The 16,798-nt window shown below is 47.8% G+C and overlaps 2 protein-coding genes across 3 annotated transcripts in view; both read left to right on the top strand.

The window, feature by feature from the left end:
• LOC105899528 (adenylate cyclase type 3-like) overlaps positions 1–1,860 on the top strand; it is a 20,694-nt gene extending 18,834 nt beyond the window's left edge. Inside the window, exons 18-20 of one of the 2 annotated variants that reach the window (XM_012826725.3) lie at positions 104–227; positions 482–606; positions 865–1,860. In XM_012826725.3, the coding sequence (XP_012682179.2) occupies positions 104–227; positions 482–606; positions 865–1,038 (423 nt within the window). In that variant the 3' untranslated portion in view covers positions 1,039–1,860. Of the gene's footprint in view, positions 1–103; positions 228–481; positions 607–864 lie in introns of those variants that run through there. The other variant, XR_006152822.1, reaches the window with a different exon arrangement.
• Positions 1,431–16,787, top strand: LOC105899539 (WD repeat-containing protein 26). Its single transcript, XM_031581298.2, has 15 exons — positions 1,431–1,436; positions 1,857–2,491; positions 4,217–4,316; positions 7,044–7,100; positions 10,594–10,730; positions 11,270–11,367; positions 11,538–11,694; positions 12,078–12,216; positions 12,486–12,626; positions 12,901–13,020; positions 13,235–13,380; positions 14,622–14,700; positions 15,042–15,171; positions 15,282–15,476; positions 15,677–16,787. The coding sequence occupies exons 1-15, from the start codon at positions 1,431–1,433 to the stop codon at positions 15,700–15,702; spliced, it is 2,166 nt and encodes a 721-aa protein (XP_031437158.2). The 3' UTR covers positions 15,703–16,787.
• The last annotated feature ends 11 nt before the right edge of the window (positions 16,788–16,798 follow it).

The raw sequence follows: 16,798 nt of genomic DNA on the forward strand, positions 1-16,798 counted from the left end.
CACACCCCAAAATTACCCATTATCCTTCACCCCAACATCACCTCTAAACCATAGCCTTACTTTACTGTTTGCACCAATGTTACCCTTTAATTTAACATCACAGAAAGATGAGTCTATAAAGGACCGTTGGCAACACCTGGCAGACCTGGCAGACTTTGCTTTGGCCATGAAGGTCACTCTTACCAACCTCAACAACCAATCCTTCAACAGCTTCATGCTACGCATCGGTAAGTGTGCATTTGTATGTGTGTATGTAACCTGCATTGTCTAGACAAGCATAGCACTACACCGGACTCGAACGCCCAACCTGACATGGGATCCTGGCGTGCTAGCTGGGGCTGGGGTAGTGGTGCATGTCTCATTCTGTCCTTGTTTTTTTAATCTGAGTTAGCTGGCGTGTGTGTGTGCGTGCATACGTGCGTGCGTGCGTGTGTGTGTGTGTGTGTGCGCGCGTGCATGTGTCTGTGTGTGCGCTCCTCAGGCTTGAATAAAGGGGCAGTGTTGGCTGGTGTGATTGGAGCCCGAAAGCCACACTATGACATCTGGGGGAACACAGTCAACGTGGCCAGCAGAATGGAGTCTACTGGTGTGATGGGGAACATTCAGGTGACATAACCGTAACCATAAACACACACACACACACCTTCACACATTCAATACTCAAAATCCCTAATATGCTCAAATGACACTTTCAAACACATAGTATCTCAAACAACATACGCACACACACACACACACACAGACGAGAATCAGATATGAACCTACACATGTTCAAAACAACACCATAATGCACCTACACATACTCAGAACAACTCTGCTCTGAAGCTTTTTAACTGTAGGTGTGATTGACTCTGTCTCCCCCAGGTGGTGGAGGATTGCTATGACATCCTGAAGGAGTATGGCTTCCGATTTGTGCGGCGAGGGCCCATCTTTGTGAAAGGAAAAGGAGAACTCCTCACTTTCTTCATGAAGGGCAAAGACACCCCAGCCAACGGCCTCAAAACTACACTGCCACACCAAGTCTTGCACCAGTCCTGACACACACACACACACACACACACACACACACACACACACAAACATAACTCACACAAACGTAGGCTACACATCACAATCCCCAGACATCTGATTCCTCCCTGTGTCTACATGTAGCATATCTAGAATTACTTAAGTTCAGCATCCATATTCTCTAGAAATCTCTTGAAGAGGCATAGATGCAGATAATTCACACAACATATTAACCTCCCTCTGTCCCTCTATACCATGCTTGGGTTTTGTATTATTTTAGATATTAGTACTTTCTGGGATTTGTACTTAAGTTTAAAATTGATTTAAAAAAAAAATACAAATACAAACAACAGTTGTTGCGCTTTGTCCTCTGTTCCTTTTAAAGTGGATGTGGGTGATGTAGACTTTGGTCTTTAGTCAACATGCTGGTGACTCTAATCTGAAATAATCTCAATGTCTGTATGCACAGTAAATAGCGCTCTATGCGATACACTCAGAAGACAGGGGTCACACCAACCACCAGATTATCAGATGTTTGATCAACAATCCCCTCTCATGCAGGCCAGTGTTCAAGTGTCATCTTACCGAATAGATTTCCCATTGTGTAAAGTAGATAAGGGTGTTCTGTAAGCGATTCTGAATGTATCCAGTTGTTATTTTTGAATTTTATGATCGAGAGGCCTGTCTGAAACGTGGTCGTTATACGCCGCCTAGTGGCGAGAGTAGCCGAATTTACCCGGAAGACGGATAGTATAGGAATTTCCGGTGACGTCAGCGCGTCTGGACGCCATTAGGGCTGCAGCTGTTTAGAGGAACAACAACAGACCTGGAGAGACAGGCGAGACTAGCGGAGACTGAGCGCCTTCCAGCCGGGCGACGAGCTCTGGATCCCGGGAGCGTACATCTCCTTTCCTATACCCTGGCTTCATTGGCTTCTAACCACGGCCGCTCTTGGTGAGGAAACTCTGGCCTCTGCTTCCTCCTCCTCCGACTCGGACACCGGCGGAGCGTCACCGCCCCCGCGGAAGAAACACCGAGCCTCGGCGGCGGAGGGAGCAGGAGAGCCCGGGGCTTCAACTGGGACAGTGGGCCTTTCTGCGGTTGTTTTAGGACTCTCATCGACGACACATCCTCAGGCATCCTCTGCCATTTACTTTAACAGAAACATCGTCAGTAATCTCGGCACAAACATGCAGTCCAATGGATCAGGACAGGGGCCAGACTCGGATCTTTCCTGCTTAAACAACGCACAGAACGGAGAGTCCTCCTCGGCCGGAGGAGCGCACTCCAACGGGCTTATTTCCAGCACAAACAACGGGAACAGCGGCGGTACCAATAACGTAGCTGCGACTGGACCGGGCTCTGGTAGCTCAACGGCCTCGGGTTCGGACGTGGGCTCCATGAAGAAAAAGAAACGTCTAACGCAGTCCGAGGAAGATGTGATCAGACTAATAGGGCAACATCTCCACGGGTTAGGGCTCAAGTAAGTGAACTCAGTCATCACAAAATGACACTTAAGCCATCAGTGACAGTTATGTCAGGTAGTGTCACGTATGTATATGTTACTGATGATTAAGATTGCAATCCTGACCGGACGGTGACAGTTGTTGTTTCTCTGCTGCGTGTGACAGCGGAATGGGGGAGGGGGCAGCCCTGGCTGCTGGCTGAAGGAAGAGAAGATGGGGTCCATCTTGCACAATACAGCTGCCTAACTAGCTAAGAGGCTAGCGAAGCAGCTTCGATCCCCGCAAACACACCAAACACCTCAGTGATGTGCATAACTCAAGCTCAAGACAAAAGTACACGTCTGGGCACGTAACTGGGGGAAACTGTCTTCATGTTTAAAGATGGCTTTGCTTAGCTAGCTAGATTGATGTGTTATTACATCACCTAGCTAGCGAGCTAGCTAGCTGCCCTGGAATCCATATTTAAATGAAGCGCATAAAGACTTCAAAGCACTCATTGATATCAGGACTACTTTCGAAACAAAACCTGATGTATTTTTGTGTTTTGGCATACACGGACAAACGGTGACATTGCGCCATGTTCAACGCGCTGCGGGGGTAAGAGAATGGCGTAGAAAAGGGACACGGCCGGTGGTTGTTGTGGTTGTTTTCCCCGTGACAAGGGTTGCTTTTGTCTGAGCTTTGAGGCCGTGGAACTCGATCAACCCTGCAGCATAGACGGAAATTCAACGGTAACAGTAAGCCTGCGTCTCTCAGGCTGTTAGGCTTTTGGTGTCGTGCCTAATTCCCTGTCCGGTCCCTCGCTTCATTGGGCCCTTTGGGATTCTGGACCGAATCCCGGTGGCTCCTAGCTGTTGTAGAGACTCACACAAACACACATCCCTCAATCCCTGGGACATGTACACGTTGTTACAATGCCCGAAACCCATATATGCGGCAAGTTTTTATCGTAACGGGAATCACATATTTAATACACACCCCCCACCCCCAAGGGCCCCGTGAATCAGTGCGCCTCTACGGTTTCATGTCGTCCACAGCACGCTAAGCCAGCTGTTTCACATTACCGACGGCGCGAGGGTGAAACTAATTATAGCTGGTGTCTGCATTCGGTATTTCGGGCTTGCCTCCTCGCGGTCCGGCACCGATCCGGTGCTGATGCACTAGGGTCGCAAGGGCTGGAGACAGCACGACGAAGCTGTCTCGTCAGAGGAAAACGTTCTGCGCCACTCTTCCCCATACCTGACGATGATGTCATTGTGCTGGGGTGCCCCCTCCCCCCTTCCCAAATCGCAGGACATGAGTGACTGGGGGTATGGGGGGTGTGTGTGTGTGTGTGTGTGTGTTTAGGGGGTGTGCTGGTGTCTGCGTACATGCTGCAGTAAGGAGGTATCTGTGTTATTAACACATTACTGACCCACTGTCTCTTCCCATCTTCTCTGCCTCTCTCTCTGACTGTCTGTGCTCATCTCTCTCTCTGTTAATTTCTCTTTTGTTTGCTTTGTTACAACATACCTCCTAATTCATGCCTCTTCCTCTGTCCATGTCTCTCTCTCCCTCCCTGTCTTCATCTCCACCGCTCTCCCCTGTGTTCATCTCACTCTCCCTCTCTGCTTACCCCTCCTCTCTATGTCTCTCTTTCCCCCTCTCTTCTTCCCCCTCTCACTCTCCCCTGTGTTCCCCTCTCTCTCTCTCTCTCTCTCTCATCTGTCTTCCCTTCCTTGCCTCTCTCTGTCTCTTTGTAGTCAGACGGTGGACTTGTTGATGCAGGAGTCGGGCTGCAGACTGGAGCACCCATCAGCCACAAAGTTCCGAAATCACATCATGGAGGGAGAGTGGGACAAGGTGTGTGCGAGTGTTTGTCTGTCTGACTGTCAGTGTGTGTGTGTCTTTGACTAGCTCTGTATATCTATGTGTTCGTGTGAATGAATGTGAATATGGGTGTGATGTTTGTAGCTACATAGAGGGGAATTAGTGTGTGCTTGCGTGTGTCTGCTTCATAGAAGACTGGGGAATGTGTGTGTTCGATAATGTATGGATCTACATCTTGGAAGGTTTTTGTGTGTCTGTCACTCAGAGTGTGTGTGTGTGTGTGTGTGTGTGTGTGTGTGTGTGTGTGTGTGTGTGTGTGTGTGTGTGTGTGTGTGTGTGTGTGTGTGTGTGTGTGTGTTTGGGGTGGAGAGAGAGCGAATCATCAAAAGTGTGTTCATATCTGGGTTTACATGTGTGTGTGTGTGTGTGTGTGTGTGTGTGTGTGTGTGTGTTGGGAAAAGAGTATGAGTAAGCGTTGCTATCCGGTTTTGTCTTATTGTGGGTGATCAGTATAAGGTTAAGTGGTGGAGTGTGTGTGTGTGTGTGTGTGTGTGTGTGTGGAGAGAGGTGGGGTCTGGGTAAAGGTTGGTTAGAAAGTATCTTACTTACCCCTGCTGGGTTTTAACTGTATCTGACCAGACATCCACTAAAGCAGTTGGTCATTATATTATGTTTTGTGAGTGTGAGCAAGAGAAAGGGATTTCTGTTCGGTGTGTTTATGTGCAAGATTTCTGTTTTGAGACTGTTCAGTGTGTGTGTTGTGGGATGTGTGGCTGTTTCGAGTCTGTGTCTTGTGTGTATTGATTGTGGGCTAAGCCTGATTTTATATCTGCGTATGTATGTGGTGCATGTTTTATGTGTTTGTGTTTCTCTGATTTGTGTTGTGTTGTTACTCTGACACATATGGGGCGATTTTCCACTGTTTTGTTGCCCTTGGTGTTCAGCTTGTGTAGGTATACTGCAATACTGAATTTTCCAGAAGTTACGTTTTGAAGTCACAATCAAAAAGGTTACTTCAGATACAGGCTTGCTAATAGCTTAGCTGCTAGCTGGTAACTTAGCTTGGTGGAAACCCTGGGAATTACGACCTCTAAGTAGCAACTCTTGGAGAGCAGCGTTGCTGCATCGCAAAGCATTTAGGAAAAGGCAACATAAAATCAAAGCAGATCCATCTTAGGGCGCACTAAGTGTCAGACGTTTGTGTAATCGCAAGCATGCAGCAGTAGGTGATCCTTTTATCGCTAGTTCTAGTGGACCTCTTTCTACAGACAGTCGACTGCAATCACATCTTGACTAGCTATGTTGCTAGTGGCGATGATAGCTTACTTTCAGTGGTTGGAACTCCTGATCCTTTTGCATTATGACATGAAATAAACATTCTATTAACTTGAGAGTACTAATATTGTAAGGATTTGTCCTGAATTTTCCATGAGTGAATGGTATAATAACTGTTATTTACATGCAGTTAGGTGTATTTAATATGTTTTACATGAAAATACTTTAAAAGTATGGAAAATAGTACAATTGAAAAGGTTGTAGTTCGTAATTTGAAGTTCTGAAATGGTTTGATAATCATCATTTTTAGGTGTTGACATTAAAAGTTTCTGGAAGTGCTTCTCTTGCTAAGCTTGCCTTGGGCAGGCTAGACAGACTATAGTTAACAGTAGACATAAGTACTAGGCTAAGGGTCCGTTTGAATTGGAGTAAAATGCTATCTCAGCAGGGTGTCTAACTTGACAATGATTTGTTCGAAACTGATATAACTCTCTTTCCTGTCTACTAAGATGCATTCAAATTGCCCCGTTACGGTCGTTTTTGAAGGCAGCATCTGAGTTACACGAGTTGTGTGTTTTATTGCTAGTTAACTTTATGACAACCACACATTAGGAACACTGCTGTCCTTTGCCTCATAGGGATTCAAAAAGATGACCTATTTCGGTCCATTTAATCAAAAGTTGCCTGGATAAATTCCTGGAAGACTAAACCGAAATTTGCATAGGTATTTGTTGAGGAAAAATGTATCATGGCATCCTCAGAGGTTTGATTGACTATCTCCATGTAGCCAGCTTTGGTATTGATACCTTAGCATTAGCGAAGTGAGCTTCCACTACCACCAGTCACTGTCAGTATTTTCATCAACTCTTCGATTTGATTTGTATCCAGTGGAACAGATCCAGACCACAGTATACACACACACACACACACACACACACACACACACACACACACACACACACACACACACACACACACACAGATCCAGACCACAGTGTACACAATGAATCCCGGGCTAAATTCCAATGCCAGTTCAGGCAGCACAGGCAAAGCAGGCAAACCCGTCACACAGTGAGGAGCAACACTGGGCGTCTAGTATTATGCCACATCGGCTTTTCAGTGCCGTCATATGGGCTCATTTGATAAACCATTTAAGGTACTTTAAAATTAAGGGTTTTCTCATGCCCTGTACAATTGGTGGCACTGTTGGTGGCCAATTTGTTTGTTAGCGTGTATAAACCGACTTGTCCATTAATGTGTAGAAACTGACCTGTCCGTGAGCGTCTAGAAACAGACCTGTTCACTAGCATCTAGAAACTGTGTATTACTCTGACGTGTATATTTTACTCTGTCATGTGGATATATTGGGAGAAAACGCTGGACAGGGATTCTGTCTCCACTCTTCCAAGCTCTTTGTGGATATGTGATGTGCGTGTGTGTATAATACTGAACTCTCTTTTGTCTCCTCTGCTCTTTGTTATACAGGCTGAAAATGATCTGAATGAGCTAAAAGCATTGATGCACTCACCCAACGCCATTGTGGTAAGTACACACGCACACACGTACACACACACACACACACACACGCGCGCGCGCACACAGGGAGCAGTGTCGGTACTGGAACCGATGTGTGTCTCTGGAACAGTTCACTATTTGGCATTCAGCATGACTTTCTTGGACCCCAACATTGTTAGAGAGCATTCTAGGGTACAAATCTGATGGACACAAACACACACACACACACACACACACACACACACACACACACACACACACACACACACACACACACACACACACACAGTTGATTTCCTCTCAACCAAGAAGCATTGTGCAGAGTAATCAAAGCATTCTATGTGTAGGCTAAACATAGGCAGAGGCTCAGGTCGTAGCCCATCACACACACACACACACACACACACACACACACACACACACACACACTGAAAGTCCTCTATCTATCCCTGATGGAAGTCACTGTCATCATAATACTCCTGATAAGCTGAAGCTGCTACCGTGGAGCAGCTCATGAAGACTGCGGAGTTCAGTCAGGGACAGATGGAAGATGGACAACACGAGGAGCAGGGGGCAGGTGCGGGGTGGGGGGTGGGGCGTAGGATTGAGTCCCCCTGTTTTAAGCGATTGGTTAGAACTAGGGCTAACCTATAGGCTTAGGATTAACCTTCGGCCTGCTCCTGTGAGCTGATTGAACGCTGGAGGGGGCTGAGGCACCCACACCGGAGGCACTGTCAGGGGGGTGGTGGTGGTGGGGGGGGACATGGGGAGCCATAGTGAGGTTGCTAGTTGCATAGCAGTGCTAGTGCAGCCCAGTGTGCAGGATGCTGGCTACATGTTTAGCATGTCATGCTAAAGCACACTCTGACCGTTTGAAACTGCACTGTGAAAAGTTTGGAGCGTCCCTTAGAACCGGGTTGTTTTACAACCATTATATGGCCATAATAACCGTTGTTGAGCTGTTTGCATTGAGGTGTGGTGTTGGGAAGCACAGTATGGTCCTTGGGTGTGAGGTGATGGTCCTTAGAAGAGTAGCGTGGCCCTTTGATAGTGAGTGTAGCTATTAGCACACCTGTTCTGGGGTGTCGATCCAGTGGCAAGTGTGTGTGTGTGTTCTGAGGCTTGTGTGGTCTGCGGTGTGTGTACTGCACAGTCTTTTGTGGCATGCGTGTGTTTTATCTGACGTGTGCGTTCTGTGATGTGTGTGTGTGTGTATGCAAGTGGCTTTTATGGCTTTTGAGTCCTGTGGTGTGTGTGTTCTGTGGCAAGACTGCATGAGTGTGTTAAAGGGAAACTTTGGGATTTTTTCGACCTTGGCTCTATTTTTAGATCCTTTTGGTCTGGTCGCTGACGCAGCACCCCATTCCGTGCCTGTAGGCAATTGGCCTACCGTGTGGTGCTGGAGTGGGTACTGAAAAGAGAGAGCACCTCCCTTTGATAATCGACTACAGGCAGCTGTGTGTGTGTGTGTGTGTGTGTGTGTGTGTGTGTGTGTGTGTGTGTGTGTGTGTGTGTGTGTGTGTGTGTGTGTGCGTGTGCGTGTGTGTGTGCGTGTGCGTGTGCGTGTGCGCGTGCGCGCGCATCAGTGCATGGGCTAGCTGTAGGGTGGGTCAACCCTGGCAGACTCAGATAAGACGGCGCCCCCAAGCCAGAAGTACAGTCAGCACTTACCCTAACCCCAGAACAGCACTAAACAGACTGTTCACATACAGCACAGCACAGCACAGCCCAGCCCAGCAGTCCACAATTCTACCGAAAGGTTGTTGATATTTGAGCTCAACAGCCAGTCAAATTTCACCCCGCCCTTTCGTGCTCCTGAAGCACTGTGTAATTAACTGGCTGGAATTGTGTATGCTCAGTCCGAGCCACTTTGTGTGTATCCCATTTCCAGAGCCGTTATTCATTTATTTATTTATTTATTAATTGATTACAATTTTTTTTTGCGCACACATATACCAGACAGTTGAAGGCCCTGATTCTGTTGGTTTACAATGGTGGACCAACCTTTAAATGCTCTCTGTGTGTGCTACGTGGAGATGTAGCTGTCTGCGCATGCTACGTGGAGATGTAGCTGTCTGCGCATGCTACGTGGAGATGTAGCTGTCTGCGCGTGCTACGTGGAGATGTAGCTGTCTGCGTGTGCTACGTGGAGATGTAGCTGTCTGCGTGTGCTCAGTCTGTGTGTGCTACGCGGTGATGTAGCTGTCTGCGTGTGCTACGCGGTGATGTAGCTGTCTGCGTGTGCTACGTGGAGATGTAGCCGTCTGCGCGTGCTACGCGGAGATGTAGCCGTCTGCGCGTGCTACGCGGAGATGTAGCCGTCTGCGCGCGCTACGCGGAGATGTAGCCGTCTGCGCGCGCTACGCGGAGATGTAGCCGTCTGCGCGCGCTACCCGGAGATGTAGCCGTCTGCGCGCGCTACCCGGAGATTTAGCCGTCTGCGCGTGCTACCCGGAGATGTAGCCGTCTGCGCGCGCTACGCGGAGATGTAGCCGTCTGCGCGCGGTACGCGGAGATGTAGTGGTCTCTGCGCGTGCTACGCGGAGAAGTAGCTGTCTCTGCGCGTGCTATGCGGAGAAGTAGCTGTCTGCGCGTGCTACAAGGAGATGTAGCGGTCTGCGCGTGCTACCCGGAGATGAAGCCGTCTGCGCTTGCTACGCGGAGATGTTGCCGCCTGCGCGTGCTACAAGGAGATGTAGCCGTCTGCGCGTGCTACCCGGAGATGAAGCTGTCTCTGCGTGTGCTCAGGGAGATGTAGCTGTCTGCGCGTGCTACGCGGAGATGTAGCTGTCTGCGTGTGCTACGCGAAGATGTAGCTGTCTGCGTGAGGCTTACTTGTTGCTGCAAGCGGTATCTCCGGGCTGACCTAAGGTCAGGTGTTGGGAAAAATGCTTCCACTGGTGGTGGCGCTGTTGTCTGTGTCTGCTGCTGCTCATTAATTGGGAAAAACAAATCTATTATTGTTTTATTCAGCAAATTTACTATTATACAAATGACAAGCGTAACATTTTTGAGTGACTTGTCATATTGTAGAGTTTAGTGTCTTGAATCCGACCTCTACGTTTGCACCTCTCTCTCACTTCACCTTACACTCCATCCTCCATTCTCACCCTTTGTTCTCTCTCTCTCTCTTCTGTCCTTTCTCTCTCTCTGTCTCTCTCTTCTATCCTCCCTCCTCATCTCTCTCTCTGTCTGCCTCTCTCTTTCTCTCTCTCTTCTATCCTCTCTGTCTGCCATCCTACCTCCCTTCTTCTCTCTCTATCTTGCTATTCTTTTCTCCTCTTCTCTGTCTCCTCCCTTCCCCTCTCTCATGCTCTTTCTTTCCCTCTCTCTCTTTTTCTCTCTGTTGCTCTTTCCCTTTCTCTGTCCCCCCCCCCCCATTCTCTCTGTCTTTATCTCTGTCTCTGTCTCTCTCTGTCTTTCTGTCTCTCTCTCTCTCTGTCATTCTGTCTGTCTCTCTCTCCCTCACTCACTCACTCTCTGTCTGTCTGTCTGTCTGTCTCTCTCTCCCTCTCCTCAGCGGATGAAGTTCCTGCTCCTGCAACAGAAGTATCTGGAGTTCCTTGAGGACGGGAAAGTCCTGGAAGCTCTGCAGGTGCTGAGGGGCGAACTCACACCTCTCAAATACAACACGGACCGCATCCACGCCCTCAGCGGGTAGGTCCAGCTGGTTATTGATCATCAATAACCCTTAATCAGTCCTGGAACAAGTTAATTAGCGTCTAAGTCCAGCCATTCATTTTAGTCACCTGTAACTGATAATCAATAAGCCTTAACCGACCTGGAAACCACTTAATCCAGGTCTGTGGCGGGTAGGTCGGGCCATTCAGATCACCAGATATTGATTAGCCTGGTTAGCCTTGAACTATCACATGAACCTAATCAGTGGGTATACCAGCCAATTACCAGTAATCAAAACAGTAACTATAAATATCTGTAATAGAACAGCATACAAATACTACGCAATAGGCCAGTCATAATCGATCAATAAGAATAAACCAGTCTGTAATCAGCTCAATCTTGGCAACTCTGGCAGTGAGTCTAACTGCTATTTAATGTAATTACTGGCTTTGTGTTCAATGTGATTCCCAGGCTTTGTTTTTTGTCTGACAGAATGCTTCACTGACTGTGTGCTACATTTACAGATTGCTTTGTTGGCTGGTTCATCTGATTGGCTGCCTGTGTGTGATTGACAGGTACCTAATGTGCAGTCATGCTGAGGACCTGAGAGCCAAAGCAGAGTGGGAGGGCAAAGGAGCTGCGTCACGCTGCCGACTACTGGACAAGCTGCAGAGTAAACACACAAACACACACATGCACTCACATACACGTACACGTACACATACTCACATTCGTATTGTCTCACACTCTCATAAGGAATGTGTGTGTTGACTTGGTACCTGTGTGTGTTTGTTGACTTGGTACCCGTGTGTGTGTGTTGACTTGGAACCCGTGTGTGTGTAGCGTTCTTGCCTCCGTCGGTGATGCTGCCTCCGCGGCGCCTCCAGACTCTTCTCCGCCAGGCTGTGGAGCAGCAGAGAGATCGCTGCCTCTACCACAACACTCGACTAGACAGCAGCCTCGACTCCGTCTCACTGCTGCTGGACCACGTCTGCAGCAGGTCAGAGGAGATACACACCCTCACCTCTACTGTCCTCTCTCTCTTTTTCTCTCTTTCTCTCCTCTACTCTCCTCTCTCTCTTTCTCTCCTCTCCTCTTTTTCTCTCTCTCTCCTCTCTCTCTTTCTCTCTCTCTCCTTTCCTGTCTTTCTTTTCTCTCCCCTCTTTCTCTCTATCTCCACTCTCCCCTCTTTCTCCTATCTCCCCTCTTTCTCCTATCTCCTCTCCATCTTTCTTGACTGACTCATGAGTTCACTGCCAGTCTGTCTTCTGCTGTTATTACTGTTATGTTGGTGTGAGCAGTAGCCATTAAACTATGGAGTAAAATTAAACTAACCCCCCCCCCCCCCCCCCCCCCTCTGTTCTGTTCTGTGTGTATTCACAGGAAGCAGTTCCCATGTTACACACAGCAGATCCTGACAGAACACTGTAACGAAGTTTGGTTCTGCAAGTTCTCCAATGATGGAACCAAACTGGCTACCGGTTCTAAAGACACCACTGTTATCATATGGGAGGTGGAACCGGTGAGGGACAAGCTTACACACACGCACGCACACACACACACACACACATAGACAAACACACATTTATACACAATGCTCATGTACGTACACCGGTGTACACTCAAACCCCAAAGTCTGGTTGTGATAATGTCCCACTCTCTGACAGACCAGTAGTTGTAAAGCTCCTCTCTGATAGGCCAGTAGTGGTAACATTCCACTATCTGATTAGCTGGTAGTTGTAACTTTCCTCTCTGATAGGCCGATAGTGGTAACGCCCCTCTGTCTGACAGGACACACAGCAGCTGAAGCTGCTGAAGACCCTAGAAGGCCACGCCTACGGCGTGTCGTACCTGGCCTGGAGTCCGGACGACGCCTACCTTGTCGCCTGCGGACCTGATGACTGCTCTGAGCTCTGGCTCTGGAACGTACAGGTATGTATACACACACACACACTCACACAAAAACACAAATATATGCCATGCATATTGACACACACACACACACTGGAGCCCTTCTGGAGTGTGCTCTATAGTGATGAGATATTACATAAAATCACAAAAGGTAATCATTTGTTGAATACAGTATAATTATCACACTGGCCCTACCTCTATCAAGAGAGAGAACAGAGTATCTAATAAATGCTTGCCCTAGAGCGTATGTGTGTATTTAATGCAGTGTGTGTGTGTGTGTGTGTGTCTGGGTTAGACTGGAGAGTTGCGCACTAAGATGACCCAGTCCCATGAAGACAGCCTGACCAGCGTGGCCTGGAACCCTGATGGGAAACGCTTCGTCACTGGGGGACAGAGGGGACAGTTCTACCAATGCGTAAGGTCACCTGTGTGTGTTTGTGCGCTACTGTGTGTTCTACTAGTGTGTAGGTTCACCTGTGAGTGAGTGTGAGTGTTTGTGCGCTTATGAGAGTGTGTAGGATCTAAACGGAAACCTGCTGGACTCGTGGAAAGGTGTCTGTGTGCAGTGTCTCACTTCTCTAATGTGTGTGTGTTTGTGTGTTTGTTTGTGTGTGTATGTGTTTGTGTAGGATCTAGACGGAAACCTGCTGGATTCGTGGGAGGGTGTCCGTGTGCAGTGTCTCTGGTGTTTGGCGGACGGTAAAACCGTTTTGGCCTCAGACACACACCAGCGAATCCGTGGGTACAACTTTGAGGACCTCACGGACAGAAACATGTGAGATTCCGTCTGTTTTTGTGTTTGTTTTCCATGTATTAACTTGGGACATTTACAGTAAACAACACATGTGAGTATCACTTCAATGTCAAAATTATAACACCATAAAGTAATAACAATACTTCTACTTTGCTCAGTAGGTATTTAAAACGAACAGTTTAGATTTACTATATCAAAAACACAGGCCCCACAACAGGAACTCAGTGCAACAATAGTCAGTACACCTTTCATTACTGATATTCAAACCTTTTATTTTTTTCAATACTTCGTATGTCCATGCTTTATTTTTGATGGCTGACTCAATCCTCCTCGAGAATACCAGTCTTGCACAGACTTCTGGAGAGATGTCTTTTCATTCTTCAGAGACAATTTTTTCTCAGCTGCTCTTTGCTGAAGAGCAAGGTTGTGTTGCTCTACCTTTCTCTTTAAAACACCCCAAACGTGTTTGGTGGTTGTTTACGGTTGTCAAGGTAATCTGTTGGATTCCAGTCAGGCGACATACTTGGCTAGGTCATACTTTTCACTTTATTTCTGCTTTAGAAACTCTTGCGTGGTTTTGGCAGTGTGCTCTGGGTTGTCATCATGCTGGAATATTCCTCTTCTGCCAAGCTTCTGGAGATTGGGAGTCATCTTGTCTGCCAGTATTTGGGTATATCCACAGGCATTCATGGTGCCATCTATAAATGTCATCTCCCCAACACCTTTTGCACTCATGCAGCCCCATATCATCACACTCCCACCTCCGTGCCTCACGGTCTGGACTATGCATTCACTGTGGTAGTCCTGGCCAGGCTCACGCCAAACATGCTGGACCCCATGTGAGCCGAGCAAATTTATCTTGGTCTCATTTGACGACAGAATGTGCTTCCAATATTCATCAGGCTTCTTTTCAAGTTCTTTAGTTTCATCTTGCAGTTTTGTGCCGTGATACAATTTTTTATCATTTGACATTCAAGAGCTATTGCACTCCTTTCATGTTCTCTTATCAAAGGCTAATCTTGCAGTTATGTGCCGAAGAGCTGTTGGGCTCAGATGACATATAGCTGCATGAGTGCGAAAGGTGTTGGGCAGATGACATTTATAGATGGCAACATGAATGCCTGTGGATATACCAAAATATACCAAATATACCAAAATACTGGCTGACAAGATTACTGTGGCTTTGGTATGGAGCCAGACTGCCAAGAGAGTCATTGTGATTTACAAATATCATGTCTGATAATTTTCTGTGTGTGTTGCAGAGTCCAGGAGGATCATCCCATCATGTCGTTCACTGTGTCCAGAAATGGGAGGTTAGCGCTTTTAAACGTAGCAACTCAGGTAAGCACTGAAGGCTTGTGTCTGTGTGTGTGTGTGTGTGTGTGTGTGTGTGTGTGTGTGTGTGTCTGTGTGTGTGTGTGTGTGTGTGTGTGTGTGTGTATAGGGTGTTTATCTCTTGGACCTGCATAATTATGAAGGCATAATGCATTTAACCTGCGTGCGTGTGCTTGTGCATTTGCGCGTGTGTGTGTAGGGTGTGTCCCTGGGACATGCATGGCCCTGTTTTAATGCGTATTTAACTATGTGTGTGTGTGTGTGTGTGTGTAGGGTGTGCATCTCTGGGACCTACATGACCGTGTGTTAATGCGTATTTAACTATGTGTGTGTGTGTGTGTGTGTAGGGTGTGCATCTCTGGGACCTACAAGACCGTGTGTTGGTGAGGAAGTACCAGGGAGTGACTCAGGGCTTCTATACCATACACTCCTGCTTCGGAGGACACAATGAGGACTTCATCGCCAGTGGCAGTGAAGGTACAGACACACACACACACACACACACACACACACACACACACACTCACCCACTCACTGAGACACAAACACACACTCACCCATACTGGTTCTGTCTGTGTGTGTCTTAGACCATAAAGTGTATATCTGGCACCGCCGTGGTGAACTGCCCATCGCTGAGCTCACCGGACACACTCGCACCGTGAACTGCGTCAGCTGGAACCCAACCCACCCCGGCCTATTGGCCAGCGCCTCTGACGACGGAACCGTGCGCATCTGGGGCCCCGCCCCCTTCCAGGACGGGCAGGAGCCCGACGGTCTCCACGGTAACCACCCAGTTCTTTTAAGTGTGTCTGCATGTGTGTATCTGAGTGCTTGCGATGTACATGTGCAGATATAATATAATCTGTCTCTCACCCTCTCCCTTTCTTTTGCTCTTTCTTTCTTTCTCCTTCCATCTCTTTGTCCCTACTCCATCTCCCCCCCCCCCCCCCCCCCCTTCATCCCCCAACCTCCCCCTCCTCAGAAAGCTCCAGTGGTATGGACAGTTGATGTTGACTCTGCTCTCGATTGAATCCAAACCGAAACAAAACAATCAGAATGGAACAGAGGCAAGATTCTCCACATCACCATAGCAACCTAGGAGCCGGGCAGCTGGAAGAGGTGGAGCCTGGAGGTGTCACTCTTGCCGAGGGGTGGAGCCTTGGACCTGAGAAAGTTCCCCTAACTACTCCCCTCAGTCACATCCACAGACACACAAACACACCCCCCATCTGCACATGTAACACAATCACACATGAACACACACATGCACAGAGCTGGAAGGTAGGGTGTGTGTGTGTGTGTGTGTGTGTCTGTGTGTGTGTGTGTGTGTGTGTGTGTGTGTGTGGAGGGGGAGTGTCGCTTTGGTGTGAAGTCAGCTAACCCTTGAGGTCTGAGGGCCTGGACCCCCCTTTTCACTTGGGGTTCATCTGCACAAACCTGCTTCCATGTGTGGATGTGTGAGTGAGTGTGTGTGGAGCGTGTGTGAGACAGTGAGATTGTAGTGAAGTGTGTTGTAATGAGACTGTATTGAAGAGTGAGTGTGTGTGTGTGTGTGTGTGTGTGTGAGTGCTGATGTGTATGTTGTTCTTCCTTTTCATACCAGCGAGTGGCTTTGTGTGTGCGTGTGCGTGCGTGTGTGTGTGTGTGTGTGTGGATGTTGAAAATGAGCTGTACTGATTTTATAGCTGTGTTTCGGGGAAGCGTCTTCTCACGACCTCCACCTCTTATCTTCACCAAGAAATAACCAAACTGTCCAGCAGTAGAGCAAAGTTATGAAATTACACACACACACACAGCTTTGCACACACACAGATGTTCTTGGAAGGATCTGCAGGTTTTCTGAAGCCCCTCTACTCCATCTGAAATCCTGCCCTTTTTCTGAAACTCCACCTCTCTTCCTAAAGTGCACCCAGGCTCCGCCCTCTGGCTCAGTGTTCTGGACTGACTGACGTTCGTGTTTAAAGACTTTCTGTCGGTTTTTAAGAGATTTTTGTTACTTTTATTTTAGTTTTTTTTTTTCTTCACATGATATCTTTTTTCATTTTGGTTGACCTCCTTCTGTATTCTCCTATTAAAATATAACCAGCCAATGACCCCACTGATT

This window comes from Clupea harengus, chromosome 15, assembly GCF_900700415.2.
Source record: "Clupea harengus chromosome 15, Ch_v2.0.2, whole genome shotgun sequence".
NCBI lineage: Eukaryota > Metazoa > Chordata > Actinopteri > Clupeiformes > Clupeidae > Clupea > Clupea harengus.

Coding starts and splice junctions, on each gene's coding strand:
- LOC105899539 (XM_031581298.2), top strand. Junction 2,492..4,216: donor CTCCACGGGTTAGGGCTCAA/GTAAGTGAACTC, acceptor GTCTCTTTGTAG/TCAGACGGTGGACTTGTTGA. Junction 15,172..15,281: donor CATCGCCAGTGGCAGTGAAG/GTACAGACACAC, acceptor TGTGTGTCTTAG/ACCATAAAGTGTATATCTGG.